This window comes from Lissotriton vulgaris, chromosome 9 (assembly GCF_964263255.1).
Source record: "Lissotriton vulgaris chromosome 9, aLisVul1.2, whole genome shotgun sequence".
NCBI classification, from domain to species: Eukaryota; Metazoa; Chordata; class Amphibia; order Caudata; family Salamandridae; genus Lissotriton; species Lissotriton vulgaris.
The window spans coordinates 391,157,993-391,183,901 of NC_141697.1; the positions used below are offsets into that span (position 1 = coordinate 391,157,993).

General features: G+C 46.4%; 1 protein-coding gene across 2 annotated transcripts in view; it reads left to right on the top strand.

The window, feature by feature from the left end:
* The window catches only part of LOC147690171 (cholesterol 24-hydroxylase-like), a 399,802-nt gene that overhangs the window by 141,549 nt on the left and 232,344 nt on the right, over positions 1–25,909 (top strand). For both annotated transcript variants that reach the window (XM_086937764.1, XM_086937763.1), the window contains exon 7: positions 2,055–2,193. In XM_086937764.1, coding sequence (XP_086793890.1) covers positions 2,055–2,193 — 139 coding nt within the window. The remainder of the gene's footprint in view (positions 1–2,054; positions 2,194–25,909) is intronic.

The window sequence follows — 25,909 nt, forward strand, 5'->3', positions numbered from 1 at the left end:
CATATTTACAATGGGATTGCACCACTGGAACGTCACTTTTACTGGCATTCCGTAGCACAATGCCCTGCACCATATTTACAAAGTGAAGTTCAGCCACTTTTTGTGGCTTAACTCTTCTTTGTAAATATGCTACCCTTTCACGCAGTTTTCTGCATGAAAGGGGCGTGCAATGGGTGATGCTGTGTGCATTCCACTGCAACACCCATTGGTTTTTGACAATTCCCCAGATTAGCTCTAAGATGTAACAAATCACCATTATTGATATTTTATGTGCAGGAAGGGACACCTTCCTGCACATTAACAATCATTAGTGGCATTCCCTGCAATGCAGGCACCCTTGCACTATGGCGCAAAGGTGTCTGTGCTGGAGCTATTTTTAGTGCCAGCGAAAACACAGGGGTGTGCCATACTGTTGTAAATAATGTGCATCGCTGCATTTTTTAAATGATGGAGTACAGCGCTGTAAAATTTGCGGCAGCGCTCTACAATTTCCTACTAAATATGCTCATTTGTTTCTTTGCGGTGGGCTTATAACCCACCCCTTGCTTGTCATTGGTTGGCTTCATCATCACTCTTATTTGTTTGCTTTTGATTTGTTAAAGCTTGTGGGTTTCACATCCTCTTTTTCTGTTCACCCTCCCCATGGAGCACGGTCTAAGCAATGGTGTCCTTCCACAGCTAGTGTTTTGAGTGCTTCTTTTGTTTCTTGGTTGAAGCACTCCATGAGAGTGAATGTGTCTTCTGGTTGCTTGACTTCATCTGTCCCCTCAATGCCCCTGTCTTTCCTGTTGCTTGCCTCCATCCCTCTCCTCTGTGTCCACTTCCTTCCTATTGCCTTCACCTCACTATCTGTGCTGTTGCATGCCATCTCCTGCGCATTTTGTGGCTGCTCGCACCCTCCTCCTATTCATGTTGCTGCTTGTCCCCTCCTGCTGTAAATGTTGCTGCTTTTCCCAACCCACTGTCTATGATGTTCCTTGCTCCCTCCTGCTGTCTGTTGTTACTTATCCCACCAGCTGTCCATTGTTGCTTGCCTGCACCCAATTTCTGTGTTTTTGCTTGCCCCCTCCCACCCTTCTCTTGCTGTCTGTGTTGTTGCTTACCCCCTCCTTTACGCAATGTTGCTTTTTCCCTCAAGTGCCCTCCCACTTGCCCATTCTGCCCACTTGCTGTTGCTTGCCCCCTCATTGGTCCATTTTGCCTCCCACTCACCCTCTTTAACAACAAAAAGTGAAATTCAGCAACCAGCGGTGGCCATGTCATTGCGTTTTTTTTAAAACATTCAGCCATGCATATGCCATCTTCCAAACCGGTTGTCATTGTTTTACCCCGCTCCCCATTGTCACCATTTGTCTCAACCCACCCACCATAACAAAAACAAGAGCTGTGACGTGGACACTGCTCGCCACATCAAAGCACATTTTCCTCCACACCATCTGTGTTAAACGCCCTCCCTCCATCCAAGATGACACCACCCTCCCGCAAGCAATATAAAAAAGTGCTATGACGCGGCCAGAGTTTACTGAACGTAAAACTTTTTTTTACTTTCCGTCATGCTGCTCAGCAGACACGCTGCTGTACAATATGACTAAGAAACATTGACAAAGACAGCAGCACTCTTGTAGGTGGGAGCTGTTGGCTTTGCCAGTGCTTGTTTTTATTAGATTCACCTAAAGCTATGAAGGAAAAAGAACAAAAAAATGAAAACAAATTAAATCAGTTGGTAGCAATATCATCTGAAATGCATTCCATAATCTTTTATCTTGTCTGGACCTTTAAAAGACTGGATCAACTAGGCAAATGAATCTAACCCTCCCCATAATTAACAGTTCAGCCTTACTGCTGCAGAGTGTCAGGTGTCATCAATGAGTTGCAGATGAAGTTCCTAAACTCAGCAGTGCAGGAGTTTCACACCAAGAAATACCAAAGAACCCTGTATGGAGACTGCACAAAATATTCATCATGCTGTCACAAAATGAGATGGAAGGCATTATTGCACATTATTTATCATAAACATTCCTAATGTACAGAAGGTAACACACACTGTTTTGCAGCTACCTCAAAGGTTTGATGGGGACATTCAATGAAAAAGCTGAGGCACTTATGGAAAAACTAGAAGAAAAAGCAGATGGAAGAACAGAGGTCGAAATTCACAACTTGATGTGTCGAGTAACACTTGACGTGATTGCAAAAGTAAGACTTGTTTTATTTGCAAAAAATATAAAAATGTCACAGTTTGCAAATTTTTTGACTTCGGTAGAAAAGAAAACCTACAATGTTTCCTGAAGAATAACTATTAAATTTTTCTCTACTTGGTGCTATCATGAAATGAAAGTAATGTCTGTGGTGTTCTCAGTTAGGTGAGTCAATTTAAGCTACTTCCTCCTGATTTATACTTATAAATTCATATTAAAGTGTGGCAGTCACCTCTGTGTAGTTCAACTTAGAGACAGGTTTCCAGAGGAAATGTATTTTTTGGTTTGCTAGTAACTTTGGCGCCGTTTAATGGATCTTAACGATACTTTCCAAAAAAAGGTTCATCCACTTCAGCTCCTCCCTGCAAAGTTTCACAGTGATCCGTCCAGCAGGGGCTGGGAAAAAGTGGAGGTCCCAAAACATGTTTTCTCAATGCAATTTCTCATAGGAACTTTAGAGATGGCTACAGCCAAAATGGCTGAATGGAATTATACATAATTTTCCAAAAAACTATATCTTTACCCAGAAAGTGTGTTTTGTACAATTTGATATAAATTTGGGCAGTAGGTTTTGAAAAATGAAGGTTCAAAATGAATCAATATTTTGGGCTGTTATAGTGCTGTGGGACCGAAAGAGCAAAATATTAAATCTGATTGACTGCTTCATATCACCAAAGATTTTTTTCAGCCTTTTTGGGATTTGGGCCAGGCCCTGCTACCAAACCCCTGCTACGCGCAGCCCAGGGTTGATTGCTCTGCAGTGGGTTGGGCCCAGGTCCCACATAGACAGGTATAGCAAACAATAAATGTGGTCCTAAAAAGAAACTTTTTTCTGTTTTTAATCTTGTTAATTTTTTAATGAGCTTTCATATTTGTTGGGGGGATTTAACTTAACACTTTCACTGCTAGGCCTTTCGCCCCTGTGTGCTAAGCCTTTTTTTTTTGGCTATTTGGGATAGTTCAGGCTTTGGCCACTGTAACTTTTTTTCTACATAAGGTACACAGGGTTTGTGGATTCCCCTGGAGGGGACCCAGAAATTAGCCAAGCTACATTTTGTTTTTATTTTGAAAAAAGGGGGGGAAAGTGCTGCAGAAGAAAGCATCTGTTTTTTCCCTGCAAACAGTATCAACCAAGGTTTTGTGGTTCTGATATCACCATCTTCCCAGCTTACAGGGACAGGCGGACTTTTGTCCGAAAACCAAAACCTTCTACACAGTTTTGGCATTTTACTGGGACATAGCCTATTTTAAAAAAAATATTTGTGCCTTCACCTTCCTTTGAGTTAGTGGTAGAAATAGGTGTGAAAGCAATAATAGATCCCGGAAAGCTTTACATTCCAGAAAAGTAGACAAAATCATCCTGAATGTGGCAAGGGGTCATTTGTGCAGTTCCTCCAAGGTTTTCTTATAGAAACTAACAGTTGAAATAAAAATATATTGAAATTAAGTTGGGAAAAACAGCAGTTTGTGCCAACATTTCACCTGTAACTTCTTATAACTATGGCAGATTCTTTAAAGTAATATACCATTACATCCACTGGACCCTTTTGGTTGTGGTGATATATAGGACGTGTAGGTTCACCAAGAACCCAAGGTTTCCAGAGCCAATAACTGAGGTGTGCCTTGCAATTGGTTTTTATTGTGTACCAGGTATATAGCAATTCATTTGGTAAAATATAAAGAGTGAAAAATAGGTATCAAGGATACCTATGCATTTTCAAAATGGGAACAATATATGGAGTTTAGAGTAGTTATTTGCACATCTCCGAAATTGTGGGTACCCATACTAGCAAGTGAATTAGAGGACATTTTTCAAACTGGCTTCTTTTTTCACATTGTCTTACATTTGGAAGGCAGAAATACATAGAAAGTCAATAGGTAATAACAGTTTGTGTACAATTCTGTGTCCCCTAAGTCTCCTGATAAAAATGGTACATCACTTGCGTGGGTAGGTCTTGTGCCCGCTACAGGAAACTGTCCATAACGCATTGTGAACATATCACATTTTCCCAGTGGAAACTAACCCTTTTTTGCAATGTGCCTAGATGTGGATTTTGGACCCTAGCTCAGCCAGCACCTGGAGAAACCTAGCAAACTTGTAAATGTTTGAAAACTAGACACCCAGTGTAATCCAGGTTAAGGTGACTTGTGTGACTCTCTTCAGGCTCTGTTACCCAGAATCACTTGCAAACCTCAAACTTTGTCAAAAGAACACATTTTCCTCACATTTCTCTGATGGAATGTTCTCGAATCTCCATGGAGCCACAAAATTCCACTCACCGCACATTCCCCAAAGTCTCCTGATAAAAATGGTACCTCACTTGGTAGGCCTAGTGCCTGTGACAGGATACGGACCAAAACGGCCCAAACCCCAACGTGGACCCATCACATTTTTCCTGTGAGAACTGACCCTTTTTTTTGCAATGTGCCTAGCAGTGTACTTTGAACCATAGCTCAACCGGTACCATGGAAACCTAAAAAACCTGTACATTTTTTAATGTACAGTGGAATCAGGTATGTATCTTTTGAGCCTCCCACCAGGTTCTGTTACCCAGAATCCCTTGCAAACCTCCAAGTTTGTCAAAACAAACGCATTTTCCTCACATTTCTGTAATGGAAAGTTCTGGAATCTAAGTGGATCCCCAAACTTCCAGCCAACCTACATTCCCTAAAGTCTCCTGGTAAAAATGACACCTCACTTGTGTGGGTAGTTTAGTGCCCGCGACAGGAAACGGCACTAAATGCACAGTGGACACATTTACTGGCCCTTTTTTTGCAATGTGCCTAGATGTAGATTTTGAACTCTAGCTCAGCCAACACCTAGAGAAACCTAGCAAATCTATACATTTTTAAAAATTAGACACCCAGGGGATTCCAGGATGGGATGATTTGTGTTGCTTTCACCAGATTCTGTTACCGAGAATCACTTGCAAACCTCAAGCTTTCCTAACATTTCTGTGATGGAAAGTTCTGGAATCTGTGTTGATCCACAAACTTTCACCCACCCAGCATTCCCCAAAGTCTCCCGATAAAAATGGTACCTCACTTGTGTGGGTGGGCTAAGTGCCCGCCGCAGGAAAGGGCCCAAAACATATTGTGGAGACATTAAAATTCCCAATCACGAACGACCTAGTTTTGCAAGGTGAACACACCAGAGGGATTTCCTGTGCCATGTGCAAGGAAGGCTGTGTGCCTTCCTACACACATGAGCACTGTGGCGTCAGATGGCTCCCGACCGTCTGACGCAAAAAATGAGTTAAAAAAGAGGGCACCTGAACTTGGAGTTTAAAAAATAATTCTTCTGCTTGCATTGATTTTCAGACATCATCTTGTCTATAATAGAAGAACTTTGTTCCCCCAAAAGGACAATTTTGGACGTCTTGCTGCAGTAGATTACCATATTGGTATATGGAAGAGTTGACATCAAACTGCCCCTGCCACACTCCAGATAGTACCGTGTCTCCTGGTTGTAGAGAGGGTCCAGCAGAAAATGTTGATGCCATCTCCTCATCGTATCTTCACTCTGGACAAACTAGATGTCTGCAATGCCACACCCCTAAGTGCTTTTTCATTCCAGAAGGTCCAAAAGAGCACTTCTTGCCTGAGCCGCTGCCGAGGTTGCATGTCACTATCTTGGCAGTTACCTTCTTCTCTTGTGAAGGGATTGAAAAAATGTCCAAACAATGAACTTTGATGTCGTCCTTGTTGGCACCTCTGGCTGTCATCCAGCTCTTCATGTCTCAGGTCACCAGATACCATTTTTTTGTTGCTATCCCTCAAAAAATGGAACTCTCTGTCAAAATAAGAGATGAACACATCACCAAATGCGAACACATCCAAGTTTTGCCAATACAAAATGAAGTTGAGAGGGTGGTAAAATCCTGTACATGTAGAAAAATTCTTATTTTAGCCAATCAGATGTCTTTCCTTTCTGCCATAGGTAGAGCTGCACCATATTTGGGTACAATGATACCATCACACCCAAAAATGGCAAAACTCAAAAAAAAAAACAGAAGGTATCCTCCTTTATTGTGCCTATGAGAAAATCTCTAGGGCCAATGTTAAATTATAATCACTCTTGCATACCAAACACAACTTATTTTTTTTTTTCCTCCTGGTCCTCTCGGGGGATCCATGGTTTATTTCTTGTTCCTCATATAGCGCACATCTCACTCCAGATGGAGTATCTCCACTCTGTGCTGATCAGACAAACTAGTACATTCTAAAACATCCAAGTTTTTAACATCTTCAAATTCATAAAGTTGGGGCAGGTGCAAAGATGTAGAGGGAGCCTATTCCAGTGATACAGGGCCATATACGAGAAAGCTCTACCCTCAAATCTGTAGGTGAGAATGTGTTGAGTCTGCAAGAGAGCTTTGTTTGAGGAAATTAGCAGTCTGGAAGGGTGATAGTGATAAGTTGCAAATGTAGGTAGTCACAACAGGCCTTGCATAGTACCTTAGACATCAGACAGCAGAGCTTTAAGACTGCCTGCGTTCTGATAGGCAACCAATGCACTTTTTTTAAATGGGGAAGAGGACAACCATGGAGGTAGATTGCAGATCAGCCGTGCTGCTGTATTCTGCACAGTGCAGTTTGGCCAGCAAGGTGTCATTTGCTGCTACCAATAAAGCTTTCCCATAGTCCAGGTGACTATTTATAAGAACGTGGACAAGGATTTTTCTAGAAGTGTTCAGGAGCCAGGAAAAAACTATTTTTAGGAACCTCATTGTAGCCAAGCAAGTGCCACACTCAGCATTAAGTTGATCTTTCATGGATAGTGATTGATTTATTTTTACTCCAATGTATTTTACCAATTGCTTAAGAGCAGGAAGTGGACCAAGTTCAGTAGGCCGACAGTCACTCGACCATAGCTTGAGTGCTTCACCAAAAGCATAATCTCTGTTTATCCACTGTTTAGCTGGAGACAGTTGTTGGTCATCCAGACAGTGGTTTCCCTAATGCTACTTGCAAATTGAGCATTCACTTTATCTGGAACAGGTCAAAAGGAGATGAGAAGTTTAGTGTCATCTACATATGACATGATCTCCACACCAAACACACAATTTGTGCCAGAGGCGCTACGTAGTAATTGATCAGTTTTGGGCTCAGGTATGAACCCTGGAGAACCCCCTTGTTGGTATACATCTTTCTCACTGTAAAGGGGCAGAGACAAACATTTTGGATACAATTATCAAGCCAGTCCACTCACCTAAAAGTATTTCACTACTGGCCGCATCAGTCAGCGGCAACAAATGAGCACGTCAATTCAATGCGTGGTTTCCTGAATGAGCAATGAGGGCAGGAAACAATTAGCGTTTAGGTACAAATTGCTCATGGGTAATGGCTGACTCCGGTGGACACAGCGTCGGTAAAGTTACATATGAGTAGTAGCCCGGCACTCTCAAGTGTGGCCTTTCCACGGTCTTCTGGTAATCTATACTACTAACCTGAGGCTGATGGGCTGCCTAAAGCACCCGATATGATTGTTTGATTTCTGCCGCACTTTTATACTTTTTACTTGACCCCATTTATACTCTGGTATTTAGTCACATACAAGACTAGGCCACCCATTAAGGGGTCACTAATATTGCACTTAGCCGCTTTTTATAACTACTGCATTATAATTTGACATACCACCTTACAATGACTTAGCTTGTAGGTGACATCTCCCTTTGTTAGTGACTCTGTGTTTCCACACTTTGTTTTAAATCCTAGATTGATTCCAGCACTGATGGACGCTCCTCGCGGATGGTGCTCCAGAACTGGTAACACTTGGGTCAATGCACCTCATAACCAGAAATTAGTGTAGTATTAAATTGATTATTTTCACTCCTGAAGAACTGCCGCTTGATTCCATTTCTTGGGACCAAAAGGCAAAAAATATGTTGACCACATGAGTGCAACTACTCACAACATCACTGTAGTTAGTTACCATTTTAACCAGGGTAGGAGGCAGGATTATTAAAGTAGTGGCCCTGACCACCGTCCCCTGTTTAAATTCACTATCCTTACATACACTACACTTCCGTGCCTTAGGGCCCCACACACGCACTCACTAAACGGCAAGGATAAAAGATCTCTGCCAAAGAGCCCCTACTGAGGGTGCTCGTCGGGTATTGCACCGCCGACCTGACGAGGAGCACGCCTGATGATAAAACATTACACGTAGCGGGCTGGGTGTGTGAGGGCATTCTATCCGAAAGGAGGATTTCCCCATCCTCCTTTATGGTGACCAAACACTATTAGTGTTCCCCCATTAGTCACTATACTTACATCCCTCTAGGAACTGCATACCAATTCTTGTTGTTTTCTGCCCCTGGTTGATGCCTTTCACCTTCTTGGTCCCCAAGCCTGAGGAGCTAACGAGGGGTGAACCCCACAGCCAAAGCCCCTCTTCCATTTTGCCTGCCAGGGAAGCTGTTTTTCTTCAACTAGTATGGCACTATGAACTGGGGACTTACACAACCTGGGGTAGGCACAAGTCAGTTAGCCGCACCAGCTGGCCCACCAGTTATCTGCTCGGCCAGCTGGGAACCAGATGGCCCAGGTCGAACCTGCATGCAGAATGGCCAAGCCCATTATGACCAGAGGCTGTGCACCAGACCAGAGGCTTACAACGGTCTAAACTACTATCGTATTCCCCATTAATAGGTGAACAATCCAATGCTTGGTGAATTCTGCTTGCACCCCAGCTTGACTGACCCAGCTAATCCATATCCCGAAGTTCCAGATCCAACTGGCGGACTTCCCTTACCTACATTATTCCAACATGCTAGAGGCTGTTAACCTTGGAGACCTGCTGCGGCTGTGGATACAGCCCCACGCCAGGAATGGGGATTGGGGGTCCTGTGATGGGTGATCTGGGGGGACTAAGGGAGCCACAGGCACGCCCAGATGGAGCCCTAGGGCAATTGCCATTCAAGTGACCCTCAGACAGGTGTAGCCTCAGGACGACACTGGGCAACCAGGTGCATTCGATGATCCATGTTTCCCACAATTCACACTGATTCTCACAGTTCGCTACATTCTTCACCAAGGCGCAAACTGAGTGATTCACTTGAAGGACTGGGTTCTTTTGGACCCAGCGGTGCCAGGGCACAACACCTGAAACCTTCGTGGGTAACCTGCTCCGGCGTACAAGTCACAGAGACACGGGACACTTCCTTCGGCGTCAAAGATTCAAGGTTTATTTGCTGCAGGGAACACAGAAGTCACAGGAAGTACATCGAGTGTAGTTCGGGGAGACTGCTTCAAATTGGTTCTGTGGATCGCTCCTTTTATACAGTTTTTACCCATAGGATAACATTGAACACAAAAGTTTACAACCCGGTTCCCACATTTAGCTCCCAGAGGGGTCGCTTTGGTCGCTTTGAAACACACAAGGTCCGGAACATAAGTGCGGAAACATTTGGCGGTTCCCAACTGTAAAAACCCATCTTCCCACCATTAGCAAATTCCAATCAGCAGTAAAGTAGATCGAAATAGGAACAAAGACAGGTGCAGAGGAAGACGGAGACAGTGGGGAGATCGGAAAGGGTGTAAAAGGGGAGGTATCGGGAAACACGAGATACAGGCATCAAAGGGACGTGCCTAATGAGATGCACGGCTGAGACAATAAGCCCGCGCGGCAAGATGAGCCTCAAGCGGCACCATCTGCCTTACAGCAGCAACCCCCTCGTCATAAAGACACTTTCAAAGAACACGTGTCTTCCGCAGATATCTTGGGAGTCCCAGGGTCGCGAAGCGGACAGCGTCCGTTCGCTGGCTACTTGAGGGCAAGAGACAAAATGGATGCCGTATCTAAGATGGAACCCGTGGGTACAGATGAAAAACCCACATAACAAACGAACGGTTTAAGTTAGCACAGCGAAACTGCGCACACTTACTAAACTCGTCATTTGCGGTTCATAGATACCAGACTCGACCATATTCGTGCGAGTCGAAAACACCACTTACAATTGTCACGGAACCTCAGACGCTCCTTTTGCCCTCATGTAGGCAAGCACTAGTCGGAATCATATTCGATATTCATCAGACCACCAAGATGTTGTTGTAGCATAGCTCTGTCCAACCGAGTCCCCTTGGTAACAGATGGTTGTCTCATACACGTTGTAGCACAGAGGCCACATAAGGCAGGACCACACTGTACACAAAGGCAACACGTGAACAGGAACACTACCACAACTCCGATGATCATCAGAATCTTCCAACCCCAAGTCGATATCAGGCCCCAAAACCATCCAAGTAGCGTCCAATCCCCTACATCCACGTGTATGGATTCGGAGATCTTATGCAACTTCGAGATGGCTTGATAGACAGTAGGAGCATTATCTGGAATGAAAATGCAGCAGCTCGAATGGATCACTTTACATACCCCACCGCGATCTGCTAAGACGACATCTAAAACCATACGGTTTTGTAACGTCATAAGTCTCTCCGCCTGAAGTTCTGTGGTGATATTACCAAGGGCACTGGCAGTAATATTAGCTGTTGATTCTACCACTCGAGTCAACTGTCTCAGGTTCCTACTATTAACCATAGGTCCCCAAAACGGGAGGAAACCCTTGAAAAAGTCTCCTGCCTCTTGACCGGCAGTATCCTCTTCGCTAATTACGCCTCGTACAACTCTAGTCTTATGATAATCGGCATCTACAGTGAACGTCGGAGGCAACAAATTTGCAATAAAACATGAGCCCATGAAGTCTGCGGGCAACCATGTGTATGCACGATCATAACAGATAAAGTATGTACCCTTGGCAGCCAGAAACACAGGGGACGAGAACATTGGCAGAACGTAACTTTCAGTGCAAGCACTTGCTCCAAGTGGGGCTTGCGAACCACGACCCACAAGACAAAGATTACCAGTGTGGGGTACGACCCATATTGGAGGCGAGCTTTTAAGCTGCTTTTCACTAGTGAACATACTATATTCCCCTCTACTTAGGACCCTATAGGCTCGTACCTCTTCGTCGGGGATAAGAAAAGGATCATGGATCTCATCTTCCATATCCTCTATTGCCATCGATAGCAGCCTCTGATACGAGGTAGGACCAGAGTTGGGGGAACGTTGTTCTTGAATGGGGTGGAAACCCAGTGTGCTTCGAAACATTGTTTGAAATGCTCGAGCTGACCCTTGGGAACTATACGGTAACACCAGATATGGAATTCCCTTACCCGCAGTATGTGGCATCAACCCACACACCCAACAATTAGTAGCGTTAACCACTAACTGATGCTGATGGAGGAGCTGAATAAAGGAATTGTTGCGGAATTCTACACGTCTAGCCTGCTCGTGTTCCGGTAACATGTGAAAGGAATGAGGAGAAGCAGTAGAAGTAAGGTTAGGGTGAGGAGTAGGAGTAGGGGTAGCAGGTAAGAAGTAAGACATAGTGTAATACACCCCACCCGCCAATAATGCAGAAGCAGTCAGAAACAACACAAACAATTGAAGTATAAAACATTTGGTACGACTGAGTTGCTGCAGCTTGAATCTGTATGCCTGAGCTCCTTCCAAATCATTCAGCTTCGAGAATGCCATTCCCTACGACCGTCCGCAACGTTTCTTGACGCACTCCGTTCTGTACAGCAATAGTCAATCCCCAGGAGTTCCTAGGAACCGACGGTCTTTAACCTAGCGTCAAGACCTACTGTCCAGAAGGAAGTACGCGCGCGGCCCTACGGCCTTCAATACACAATATGTATATATATATAGGCACAGTGTCTCTCAGCTGTGGAAGGAAAAAGATACAAGGAAGAAGCTTGATATATGTACAGAAAAATTTTCAATGATACGAATGTTCAAAGTTGATCATGGGAAACGAAGATATTGCAGTTGTCAATTTCAGCAAAGCAAGAAAATTTTATTTGTCCTTAGTGTGAGATCGCAAAGAATATCGATGTTTCCCGGGACGTGTCTGCTCGTCGAACAAAGGATCCGTTGAAGAGACAGCGTCCTGCTGATCAGTTGGTTGATCTGGTCTTGAGTCTTTTGCTGACAAGTGTTCAACAGTGGCTTTCTGCTGCGCTGAGGGTTCTCCAACAAGCTGTGCGTCGCTAAAAGGTACAAACGCCGGCAATGTTTCTGTTTCTGTTGACGCAATGCCTTTCCTTACCCACGGGTCTGCCGGCAAAGGAATAGGGACTCGCTTACAATGGGTAGCATGTACCCAATTTTTCCGCCCCTCAAGACGGACGGCAGTCCTCGTGGCCAGGAGCACCTGGTAAGGTCCGGTGAATCGGGGGTCCAGATTGTTCTTGCGTGAGAAGTTACGAGTAACCACCCAATCCCCGGGCTGGAGCTGGTGGCCTGGACCCTCCGTCTGCGTTGGCAAGGCGTCGTAAACCTGTTGGTGAATTAACCTCAGTTTAGCAGTCAAGTCATGTAAGTAATCAATCAACATCGGATACTCAAGATCAGAGAATATTCCTGGCCTAGGAACCCCCCACACATTCGCAGGACGGCCGAACACTATCTCATAGGGACTAAGCCCTATTCGGGAGTGTACAGTCGCCCTAGTTGACAGTAGTGCTAGAGGCAAAGCATCAGGCCACGAAAGTCCAGTCGTAGCCTGAATCTTCGCTAGTTTTAGCTTAAGGGTACCATTGTAACCCTCAACCAATCCAGCTGACTGGGGATGATTGGCGCTATGGAATTTTTGATTAATCCCAAGGCCCTTACACACACTCTTCATCACACTTCCAACAAACTCACTTCCGTTATCTGACCACACGACTCTAGGCATTCCATACCGAGGAAAGTATTCCTTCAGTAGGATTTTCGCAGTAGACAAAGCAGTATTGTCTTTGAGGGGATAGGCCTCGATCCATCGGGAGAATGCGCAAACCACAACCAGAACGTATTTCAGGTTATTGCATCTCTCCATATGGATGAAGTCCAATTGGATCACCTCAAAGGGGTACGAAGGAGGAGCAAAACTGCCAGGGGGAGTTGGGGTTCCTTTGCCAGGATTGTACATTATACACACCATACAATTCTTCACCAGACGTTCAGCACACTTTGTAATGCCATCATTCTTCCACACATCAGCCAGCAACTTGCAAATGCCTTTCGCGCTAATATGCGCTAACCCATGTGCCATTGTCACAACGGCCAGCACATACGCATCAGGCAACATCCATCTTTTCTGATCTGACAAATCAATCCAGCAACCATTCACATCCAACTTTCCCGTACTTTCTTTCCACTTCGTCTTTTCAGTCTCAGTGGCCTCATTCTGCATTGCTTTCACGCTCTCTATGGTATCTTCACACATACTTGATTCTGTAGGCCACCTAACCGAACTCGTCACATACATTCGAGTGCTAAGGTTCCGGGCAGTCTCCTTAGCAATCTCATCTGCAAACGCATTACCACGACCAACATCATCCATCACTTTACGATGCGCACTACACTTAACAATTGCAACTTGTGCAGGCAAAGTCAATGCATCCAAAAGATCGTTCACAAGCTGGCCATGCTGTATTTTCGTGCCATGCGACGTCAAGAAACCACGCTCTCGCCACAATCGTCCAAAACTATGCGCTACACCGAAAGCATACTGGCTATCGGTGTACACATTCACACGTTTCCCTTTTGCTAACACACATGCTCTAGTGAGAGCAATCAGCTCTGCAGCTTGGGCAGAATTCTGATTCAATCTCGCAGTCTCCACAACAGTATTCAATGTTACAACAGCATAAGCAGTAGTCACATCGCCATTCGGCAACTTAAAACATGACCCATCCACATACAGAGTGCCATCCGGGTCCTCCAATGGGGTGTTTTTAAGGTCCACTCGACCTTTTGTTTCCTCTTCTGTCCGCAAGTAACAGTCATGTTCTGCTACTTCATCTGACTCTGCACTAATTGGTAACAAAGTTGCCGGATTTAGGACATTACAACGTTTTATCTGAATGTGGCTTGCCAAGAGCGTCAATTCGTACCCAGACAACCTCGCACTCGTCAAGTGCTGAGTTTTCGTTCGATTCAAAAGAGTATCGACTGCATGCGGAACCATCACCGTAAGCATATTATCCATGACCAATCCTGCTGATTGTCGGATGGAGACCGCAGCTGCCGCAGTTGCTCTCAAACAACTCGGCAATGCTCTAGCTACTGGGTCTAAGGTCGAGGAAAAATATGCACATGGACGTTGCTTACCACCAAAAGGTTGCGTTAGAACACTCAAAGCACAACCTTCCCTCTCGTGAACATATAACGTGAACGGCTTACTGTAATCAGGGGTACCTAACACAGGAGCCGAACACAATGAATCACGTAATTCAGAAAAACTTTTCTGACATTCTTCCGTCCATGGTAAAGGAGTTGAAACATCCTTGCACGTAAGAGCCACCAATGGTTTCGCTAGCAATGAAAAATTAGGAATCCACTGCCTGCAGTACGACGTGATACCTAGAAAGGCACGCACATCTCTTTGGGTTTGTGGCACAGCCATTCGCGCAATCGCTGCAATTCTCTCTGGGGTCAATCTCCTTCCCTCCTTTGACAATAAGTGACCTAGATAGGTTACTTCTTGACAACAATATTGGAGTTTAGAAGGTGACACCTTGTGATTTAACTCACAGAGATGTTGCAGCAACGACACTGTAGCAATTTTGCAAATGTCCTGAGTATCAGCAGCCACCAATAAGTCGTCGACGTATTGGATTAAAGCCGCACCAACCGGCAACCGAAACGCATCCAGTTGACCCTTCAAAGCTTGACTGTAAATCGATGGACTTTCACAGTAGCCCTGAGGAGCGCGTTTAAACCGGAAGCTACGTCCACCGAGAGAGAAACCGAAAAGGTCCCTGCTCTCTTCGGCAATCGGGATGCTGAAAAATGCATTTTTCAAATCAATCACCGAGAACCATGAAGCAGTAGCTGGAATCAGAGTCAGTAGCGCCGTGATGTCAGGCACAACAGGAAATTGAGGAACCACAATTTTATTTACCTCCCGTAAATCGATAACAAAACGATAAACAGGCGGTTTGGTAGGATCAGTACGTTTAAGAATGGGCAGTACAGGGCTGTTGCACACGTTTCCCCGAGTCTCCTCAATAACATCTTTCTCGATCAAATCATAGATGATCGCTAACAAAGCTCGTTCACCATCAAGGGAGATACGGTATTGGGGAATACGTGGCAATCGCACATTAGATTTCAACTGAACAACATAAGGGGAGATATCAAGTAGGCCCACATCATTTGGACCCGTCGCCCACAAAGACGCAGGAAGAGAATTCAATTCCGGTGGAAGCTTATCGAGGGACAAATACATGGGAGAGACTACCCTCTCTCCTAACGTAAGCTTTACACCCGCAGGAGAACAATACAAAGTTGCATACAAACGTTTAAGCAAATCCAGACCCAAAAGATTTTCGCCACAACCAGTAGTCAAAATCAACGGAGCTTCGAGCTCACGAGGCCCAATTTTAAGGGGCAAAGGGCGCGAAACTGGATTGCTAACGGGGGCGCCAGAGAATCCAACGGAAACATTTGTTAAGCCAGACAAAGGTGCGCCAGGGAGTTTCGAATGCATGATAGAACTTTTCGCTGCACCAGTGTCCAACAGAAAAGGCTCAACGACGCCCGATGTAGCAACTGCGACGTAAGGCCCTCTCTGATCAACCGGAACTGATACCACTCCCTCTCCTTGTCTTTGGCTGTCCTAGTAATTACTGTCGTCAGTCCCCTGATCGACGTAATAATCGTCTACATTGTACTGCGCAGATCGTCCTTGCGACGATCCGCGTTGATCGAAACAGTTATTAGAATTTGATGAATGGTCAGAGCGATCATTCTGAGCACCACGACCTCTACCACGTGATGCGTGCTGTGAACCACCACGGCCTCCTCTGGATGAATTACCACTATTACGGTCGTTTAAAGCAGGACAATTGAATTTGATGTGTCCCTCCTGTCTACAATAAGCACATTGATTGTACCCTAACGAGGATCTTTGAAAAGAGGAATCATTACGTGACTGCGATCGATTCGATTGCGACTGTGATCTATTCTGCTGAGACGCATTCTGATTAGAACGTGGCGGATACGCTTGTTGTAACAACACTTTAGTTTTTAGCTCTTTCGTCTTTTTATCAGCACGGTCATTTTCTTCTTTCTCTCTATTCTCGTAATATTGTGCCGTAGCCAAAATCTGAGCTGAGGTAGAAACGGCCCATGCACTCTCTGAATTTTTTAATTTATTGCTGAGATCGGGCAACAAGTTCGACACAAATTTATCCACAAACAACCTCTGTCCACCCTCAGTACCCATATCCTGTCCACTATGATCAATGAATGCTTCCTCGAACCTCGTAAAGAAATCGGAAACACTCTCATCTTTCTTCTGCTTACAGGCGGACAGCTTGTCCCAATTGACTCTCATGGCTGGCATAAGCGTTTTCATTAATGCAATGATTCGCTGAGGAAGAGCAGTAATCAATTGATCGGGTTTAGTAGCAGCCACTTGTCCAGCGTCTGCCGCTGTAATGGCAGCCCAATCACCACCTAATTCAGTAGCGTGATCTTGGTGACGAATCTTAGCCCATACCGGTTGCGGTACGACATTGCCAAACAACATGTCGATATCGGCAAGATTCATTACCGTAGCATCTACGAGCTGCGATAGTTCCTTGTAATACCCAGTGGGATTTTTACGAGGATCGGGCAAAGATTGTTTCACCTGAAGCACTTCCGATCGTTTCCATGGGAGGTGTATCCACACTCTCTCAAAATGCGCTACTACCTGAGGATTAGCATTAGTATCAGCTGGTATCCAAACTGGCGGAACTTCACGCATAGGATATTGGCCAGACTCGTCTTGTTTTTCAATGTCCTCAACGAACAATGCATGAGGAATAGGAGCGGGACGAAGAGATAGCAACCGCTCAATAGCACGTCGAACATTAGTATCTACTATCAGTCCAGTTGCGAACTGAAGCCGAAGTTCAGACAGGGCGGTCAGCACCTCGTCAGGCGCATTGGCCACTATCTGATCATGAAGGAACTTGCACATTTCGTCAAACACATATCTCTGAGTCGGTATGTTGAATTGATTAAACGTTTCGAGGACAACACGAGGTGGATTTCTAAGGGGGTTTACCATCCAACCCATCGCCATATTATATAGCGCAACGCGTTCTCTGTTACCAGGAAGCTGACTACGTCTCTGAGGACCATCAGAACCAGCAGACCCAAAAACAGGTCCGAGCGACTGAAAGAAGTTTGTCGCAAGGGGAGAATTACGATTACGAGTAGAGGGAGAAGAGTAAGACACAGGACTAACAAGAGAAGGAGTAGAAACAGTAGCAACAACAGGGGTTAACAACACAGGAGCAGTAGCGGGAGCAGGAGTATGTGGAAGCGGAGGAGCAGTAGGAATAGAAACAGACAAAGGAGCAGGAACAGTCGGAAGAGCGGGTGCAGGTTGAGGAACTGGTGGAGGAACAAGAGGTGGAAGAACAGGTACGGCAGGGACCACAGGAGCTGCGGTACCCTGTACGTACGGAGGTGGCGACTTCATAAGATAGGACATTAAAGGATCCTCAACTGCCTCTTCCTTCTTATCCGACTCCGTAGGCAAAGCAGGATAGCATTTATCTATGGACATACGCTGTAGCCTCTCAAACACTTCCTTATCCTTATCCTCCTTATCACGCTGAAACTGCTCAGCTTTCTTCACTATGGTAGCAACATTATCTCGCTGACTACGTTTATTCTGTCTGATTTCTTTCTGTCGGGCTTCTTTGCGCCACAACCGAAAGGCATCAAACATGGCCGGCCTTGATTTACGTTCGAACAACTTTATTTCCAAATTATCTAAGATCGACGCCTCGAAGCTACCGTGAGGTGGCCAACGAAGGTCGCCGTCTTTCTTTGTATATTTAATCCAATAATCGTTAAAAGCAATCGGGCCTAGCCCATGTTTGCTATATAAGTCATAAGTAGGAGTTCCAACCGGAGGTATCGGACATGAGTCCTCCAGCAGGGAATCCGCACCACAAGGTCTAAAACAACTGAACAAAGTACTGCGACCAGGCATCTCGCACACTAGCCGAGTTTCACAAACTTCAAGGGTTACGGGATTTACCAAGTCCCAGCAAAGAACAAAACCCTCGGTTTTTGGCGGCTGCAGTCGTCAAATAACACAACAACAAAGTACGCTAGCAAAGTGTCACCGACAAAAACACTCACACAGCGTGTACAACAAAAACACTCGCTAAAGTGTCAACAACCAAGAACTCTGGGAGCGACCCACAAATACTTAACTCAAAGATCGATGGCGTCCTCAGGAAGGCCCGTCAATCGTCTCGCTATACCAAGGTCTACGCCAGGCGCCAAAACAGGTCTACAGTCAGGGCAGCAGTCCGTCGCAGCCGTCAGGAGGCGGGAATCTTCGCGGGAAAAGTCTTCGGGCCACTTATTTCGACAACAGGATCGATGAAGCGGGGTGCACCTTCCCTCGGAGATTTCACACGAAGTTCCTCACGATCGTCGGGCTTGGACCGGTACCACTGATGCAGCCCCACGTTGGGCGCCAACTGAAGGACTGGGTTCTTTTGGACCCAGCGGTGCCAGGGCACAACACCTGAAACCTTCGTGGGTAACCTGCTCCGGCGTACAAGTCACAGAGACACGGGACACTTCCTTCGGCGTCAAAGATTCAAGGTTTATTTGCTGCAGGGAACACAGAAGTCACAGGAAGTACATCGAGTGTAGTTCGGGGAGACTGCTTCAAATTGGTTCTGTGGATCGCTCCTTTTATACAGTTTTTACCCATAGGATAACATTGAACACAAAAGTTTACAACCCGGTTCCCACATTTAGCTCCCAGAGGGGTCGCTTTGGTCGCTTTGAAACACACAAGGTCCGGAACATAAGTGCGGAAACATTTGGCGGTTCCCAACTGTAAAAACCCATCTTCCCACCATTAGCAAATTCCAATCAGCAGTAAAGTAGATCGAAATAGGAACAAAGACAGGTGCAGAGGAAGACGGAGACAGTGGGGAGATCGGAAAGGGTGTAAAAGGGGAGGTATCGGGAAACACGAGATACAGGCATCAAAGGGACGTGCCTAATGAGATGCACGGCTGAGACAATAAGCCCGCGCGGCAAGATGAGCCTCAAGCGGCACCATCTGCCTTACAGCAGCAACCCCCTCGTCATAAAGACACTTTCAAAGAACACGTGTCTTCCGCAGATATCTTGGGAGTCCCAGGGTCGCGAAGCGGACAGCGTCCGTTCGCTGGCTACTTGAGGGCAAGAGACAAAATGGATGCCGTATCTAAGATGGAACCCGTGGGTACAGATGAAAAACCCACATAACAAACGAACGGTTTAAGTTAGCACAGCGAAACTGCGCACACTTACTAAACTCGTCATTTGCGGTTCATAGATACCAGACTCGACCATATTCGTGCGAGTCGAAAACACCACTTACAATTGTCACGGAACCTCACACTGCCACGAGTTACAGGCACCTCTCACAACGTTCAACAACCTGCGGGCTAAGTAGAGGCATGACGGTTGTAGTCCCGCCCATCTAGTGTCAGTGCAGCTAACCCCACCCCTCAAGCTTCCTCTCTGGGTGTCAGCCTCCATGATTCAAAGTGGGTTTCCATGCTTGGGATCCCCGCACCACCACAGCAGGTAGGCAAGAGACTCCCATAGCATTGGAGGCAGGCAGCTCCATTGCCAGCTCTTCCAGAGGCCAAGCAGGACTATACAACTCTTCATTCCCCAGCCAGGCTACAGAGGACCAGGAAACCAGGTACCTGGCAAAGAGGAAGGCTAAGAACTCCCTGTCCTGGTGGGAGGTGCCGTGGCAGGTGAGTGGGTTCTCACCCAACCCATCTAAGTGTGTCCATCAATTCCTTTAAATTTGAGCTTTGCAGCAATACTCCCCTCTTTGGTTTCCCTGAAGCTGCTCGACTGGTCATTGGATTAAGACTGCCCGACTGTTAGTCGGCATCATTTATGATTGGAACTACGATGATATCTGATCGTCTATGAACTTCGGTCTTTCATTCTTGAATTTGAATTTGAATTTAAAATATTTATAGAGCGCAACATTCACCTGGCTGTTTCTTGGCGCTGTGAAGGGAGGGTACCAGAGGAGAAAGATGACAACCACAAACTCAAGAAAGTGGAAGCAGTTTTACAGAGAGAAAGCCTGCTTAAAAAGAAAAGTTTTAAGGTCTTTCCGGAAGGGAAGATAATGCGTGGCCGATCTTAGATGGTCGGGGAGAGAGTTCCAGAAGGTGGGTGCCAAGGTAGAAAAATTGGCCCCTCCCCACTTTTTGCGCTTATAGCGAGGGACCAGCAGGAATGACTGTGACGAAGAGCGCAGCTCTCTGGTGGGGGTGTACTCCCTGATCAAGGAGGAGATGAAGGCGGGAGCCGAGCCCCATCGTGCCTGGAAGACCATACAACCTATTTTAAATAGGGCTCGCTCCCTAACAGGCAGCCAATGAAGCGCCTTCAATAAAGGGGTTGAGTGGTGGGAACGTGATAGGCCATAAACTAATCGAGCCGCCTGGTTTTGGACCAGCTGGAGTTTCCGCAGACTGTACTCCGGAATGCCGTTGTAGAGGGCATTCGCGTAGTCCAGCCGGTGTATCACCAATGCGGACATGATCAGCTTAAGTGCCAGGGAAGAAAAGAAGCGGGAGACAGTGTGGATAGTACGAAGGGTGAGAAAGCAGGAAGAAACAACAGAACTAATCTGTGAGTGAAGGGTGAGGTGATTATTAAGCTTGATACCTAAGGTCTTAACTGAGGAAGAAGGAGTGGGGGGGGGGGGCAAAAGAAGAAGGCCAAAACAAAGAGTTCCAGGGACTGGAACAACCACCCGTGAGAACCAGCTCGGTCTTGTCAGGGTTCAGCTTCAGTTGGTTGAAGTTCATCCAGTCCCTGATAAAAATCATAACAGACTGGAAATTGGAAATAGAATGAGAAGAAGAAGATAGATTAAAGATGAGCTGGAGGTCATCCGCATAGTTATAAATGGTGACCTCCAGCTGCTGGAGAGCAAAAATCAAAGGCTAGATATAGAGGTTAAACAGAAGACGGGAAAGAGAAGAACCCTGGGGAACACCACACGTGACCCTCAATGGGGTGGCCGAGAAGTCCCCCAACCGAACCGCCTGGGTGCGGTCCCTCAGGAAGGAGGAAAGCCAGACCAGGGCCGAGCCCCCGACTCCCGCCGCTCCGACCCGTGACAGCAAGATGGAATGGTCCACCGTGTCGAAAGCGGCGGAGAGATCAAGGAGCACCAAGGCCTGATGTTGGTTTTGGTCCATGCCCTCCCTGAGGTTGTCCAGGACCGACACCACTACGGACTCGGTAGAGTGTCTAGGCCGGAAACCTGCCTGGCGGGATGCTAGGCCCTCAATCCCCCCAACAAAGGAGCTGAGTACCGCGGTTACGTGGCGCTCTAGCACCTTACCCAAATAGGGCAACAGTGAGATGGGGCGGTAATTGGCAGGGGCAGAAGGATCAGCCCCGGGCTTCTTAAGGATAGGCACTATGGTGGCGGATTTAAGAGCTGGAATCACGACCCCCTGGGCAAGGGAACTATTCAGAAGTGTAAGAGGGGACTGGGTGCAAACAGAGTAAATCTGTCTGAGAATGCGAGCAGGGCAGATGTCAGCCGGAGAGCCTGACTTGACTTTGGGGAGTATAGCCAAGAACGCATCTTCAGTAAGAGGAGGAATCAAGGTGAGAAGAGACTGGGCAGTCAGGGGAAGGGGATCAACAAAGGAAGGGGAGGGAGGGGGGATATTAGATTTAATGTTACTAATTTTATTCAAAAAATAAGAATTCAGGGAGTCACATAAAAACTGGGTAGGAGGGGGTTTGAGGGTAGCCCTGTCCGAGAAAGCCAGGTTCTTGATCGATAAAAACATTCTTGGCAAATGCTTTTGCTTTGGTTTGTCTTGCTCCGGTCCAGAAATGTCACCTCTAGCGGCACAATTCAAATGCCTTAGCCAGCTCTCTTAATCATGGCCCCCGTTTTGAAAACCAACAAAATAGAATCTAAGTCCTGCTTCATTTTTCCTAGCTGCACTGGTCGAGCAGAAACCTTTTTCAAAGTAAACACTTTAGACACCCAGAATACTCAGTCAAGAACATCAAGGGTGCACTGAGAGGCAAGGGCTGGGACATGTCTGAAGGTCAGCGTAATCCCAAAACCCAACTACGAGCTTTTTAACTGTAGCAACTTTAATTACCTTGGCTGCTAGCACCAGACTTGCCCTCCAATGGATCCTTGTCAAAGTACATAAAGTGTACTCATTCCAATTACAGGGCCTCAAAGAGTCTTACATTGTTAATCTTCCTCACGCCATCTCCGAGTTAGGAGTGGGTAATTTGCGTGCCTGCAGTCTTCCTTACATGTACTGGTTCTCAGGCTTTTTTCTAAAATGTAACCCAAATTCCTCGTTATCTCAGGTTGCCATGGTAAGCACAGAAAGTACCATAGACATTTGACAGGGCAGACATCTGAATGTGTCATCACCTTTACAGGGTGATGTGATCTCCACAAGGTTATCTAGAGTAACAAAAGTGGGTGGAGGAGCCCAGATTGCTCTTGGTCTGATAACTGCACCCATCCCAAGAGGTCAGTACTCGTTTGCATATGTTAGTTCTAGAATTACCAGAGTTATCCAAGTAACAGATGGAACGTCTAAAGGGACTATAACTGACTTAATGATCCATTCTTAGTTTCACTGTACCGGCCATGTTTACCTACAACTGCATGGCTTGATCTTTTATATAAAGATATGCTACTGGCAGGCTGTAATGGCAGAGTTTTTGGGCTCTATTTAGCAGTGATATAGACCTTAGTCTTGCTCACATCTAGTATAGGTATTCTTAGCCTGTGTTGGCCCTTTTAAGCCCTTTTTTCCAGACCTAGAAGAGGATAGCTGCTTAATATGATGATAGATCCTTTATTCTTGACTTTAACCTGTCTATTGCCTATTGGCTTTGACATATTAGACACATTGGTATGGTTTATGTAGGTATTCTGACAGAGCTAAGGGGCATTTCATCCCTTTCAGGCCTACAGGCCTAAAGCTAGAGGGACTCCATCTTGATGAAGCTGAGAGGCTTTTCAGGGTAAAGGCAAAGTTTATAGTTAAGGCTGTTTTTCACTTGGAGAGAACCGGTCTGGGCCAGCCCTTATCGGTAGGCTGTATTATTCTCTGTGTGGAAGACACAACAAAAGGCCGGCCGGCTGGGTGTGTGTCCTTGATGCGAGGTGATGCAGAGACCTGGTGGGCGGCAGGCTGATGGCTGGAACTTTCCATGAGGAAACAGCATTCTATATCAGTGAAGTGCAGAGGCGGAGCCAGAGAGTGGAGTAGAGTTGGAGTCGAGTGGAGGTGGCGAAGCCAGTCAGTCGTGTTGAGGTGGAGGAGTGGAAAGCAGTGGAGTGGAGTTGGCAGAGAGAGAGGGTTCAAGCTGGATAGAGAGCTGAGTTGAATAGTGAGCTGGAACTGAAGGAAGCAGTCAGAAGCAGTTACTTATCAGGAGGAGGTGTGAATAGCTGGAGTCTGAAGTAATGCCTTTTAGAAGAGACGGAGGAGAGATCGTGGACTAACCTATGGGAGCAGATGGAGTTATTTGGACATTGGTGCAGAGACAGAGTGAATAAGCTAGTGGAATGAACGGTGATCAGAGCGGCAGGAGTCCAGTGCAAAGTGATCAGCGCAGAGGTGTACCCAAGAGTGCAGGAGAGAGAGAGAGTCTGAGATGAGCCAAGGCACAGACGAGAGAGGAACCCAGATGACAGCTAGAACAAGACTACACACTAATCAGGTGAACTCTACCCTTAATCTTGTCCTTATTCCCTAAGCTATTGTATGTCTAATCTTTCCTCTTTCAGCGGTGTGTTCTACCTATAGTCTTTGTCAGTTACAGATCTGTGTAAATGTTTATATTGTTCTAATAAAATAACCCCCAGTTTGTAGCAAACTGGCATGTGTCTTATATTTTTGTTCAATCTAGGTAAATGTATCTCCTAGGTGTTTACTAGGTACATGAATGGATGAGTAATCCCAATCAGGTAAGTGGTGATCACATAAATAGGGAGTGAGTGGACCTATGATGCCAAGAATAAGAGGTACATTATATTAATTGGCTAACTCCTAATATTGTAGCAGCAGACCCTTAGTGAAGAGACTTCCCAATATATATATATATATAGGTGTTCATAGGAATGTGGTCGTCGTTGATATGCCGCGTTAGTGAGAACGTTGGGTAGGAGACCAGCGTGTATACCCACAGGATTATGGCTTGAATAAGTGAGGGCGTCAGGGAGGAGACTGGCGTGGAGGTTTGCCGGATTGCGAACCGTTTGGAAAGGAGAGAATTGGGCTCTGCAGGCCCATGTGTAGACGCACCGGATTGTGTGTCATATCTGCCCTAGGGTAGATCAGTCTGGGTCTGAGTGGCCGCGAGACTAACTGATGTATGAGTGTGGTGTAGGGTATGGATATCCTTAGTAATCAGTGAGTATTCTTAGTATCCCTATAGATTTAGTGGTGTTTTTAATAATATGAGCTTGTATATTGCGAGTTCCCCATCCTCAGGTAGGTACCCAGGTGCCTGGATGGATAGTCCTGAGGAGGGATGTGATTACGTTCTGGCTGGGTTGGAGGGGCCCCTAGGGGCTGATCCCATCTAATCAGAAAATCCGGCCATAACACAGGCTCAACCAAGTAACCTCACATGCTGCTCAGCAGGAAGATCTGTATGCCCATTGCGGGCTTACCTTCGCACCCCATGGGACCCTGCTGACGGAAGTCCCTGCTTGTCTGCAGACGGCTGGGTGGACAGAGCAGTCACAGGGGCACCAGCGTGCTTCACCTGTTATGCAACAATGAAAGGGAGAGACAGGCCAAAGCACAACCTGATAGAGACACAGGAGAGGCAGCCATATCGTCAGGCATACCCTAGGGACATCATTCTGAGTTGCTGCAAAAATGCATTGGATGGAGAAGGGAAATGGCTTGACACACAGGGCTCGACATGCCAGGGGGCATTCAGGATTAGTGCCACCGACCCCATCTGCTCTGGTCAGACCACTGGGAGTTCAAGGTGCCAGGCTGCTTGGCCTATACTCTTGGGTGGGAAGGGCCTCTGTGAAAGGCATACCCTCAAGTCGGATGTTTCAAGGCAAAGTGAAGCTCTTTGCTTGAAACAACCGAAGCCTGCCTAACAGTCCATCCTTAGGGCCAGGTTTGCTCCATTGAACAGAGTATGGTGCTGCCCTGCATGGAGATCTCTGCTTTTTATCCTTGCTTACCCTACCATAAGGAAGGCTAGGAGGAAAGGTCCTTCAGAAAGGGCTGGAAGGCAGCCATGAGGCTGGGCTCCTGGGGCATGCAGCATTCCAGCCTGGGCACTTGCATCACTTGGGAAGAATGACTGGCTTACAAGCAGTTCTTTAGTACCTTGTCACTGCTAATCCGGAGGAAGGCTACCTGCTTTTCTTGTAATCCATGCACACTAAATGGAGAACATATCCAGGGCCGGAGCTTCCACCCTAGGCCTGCTGGAGCTCTCACCCGGGGCTCAGTAAGAGCTTCTTAAACCTGCCAGGTAGGGAGGCCTTCCGGGCCCTGCGGACCACTTCCTTGGCCCCAGTTGACATGGTGGGGAAAGGTAGCTCAGAGGTGGAGGCTTCCACCCCTGGGCCCAC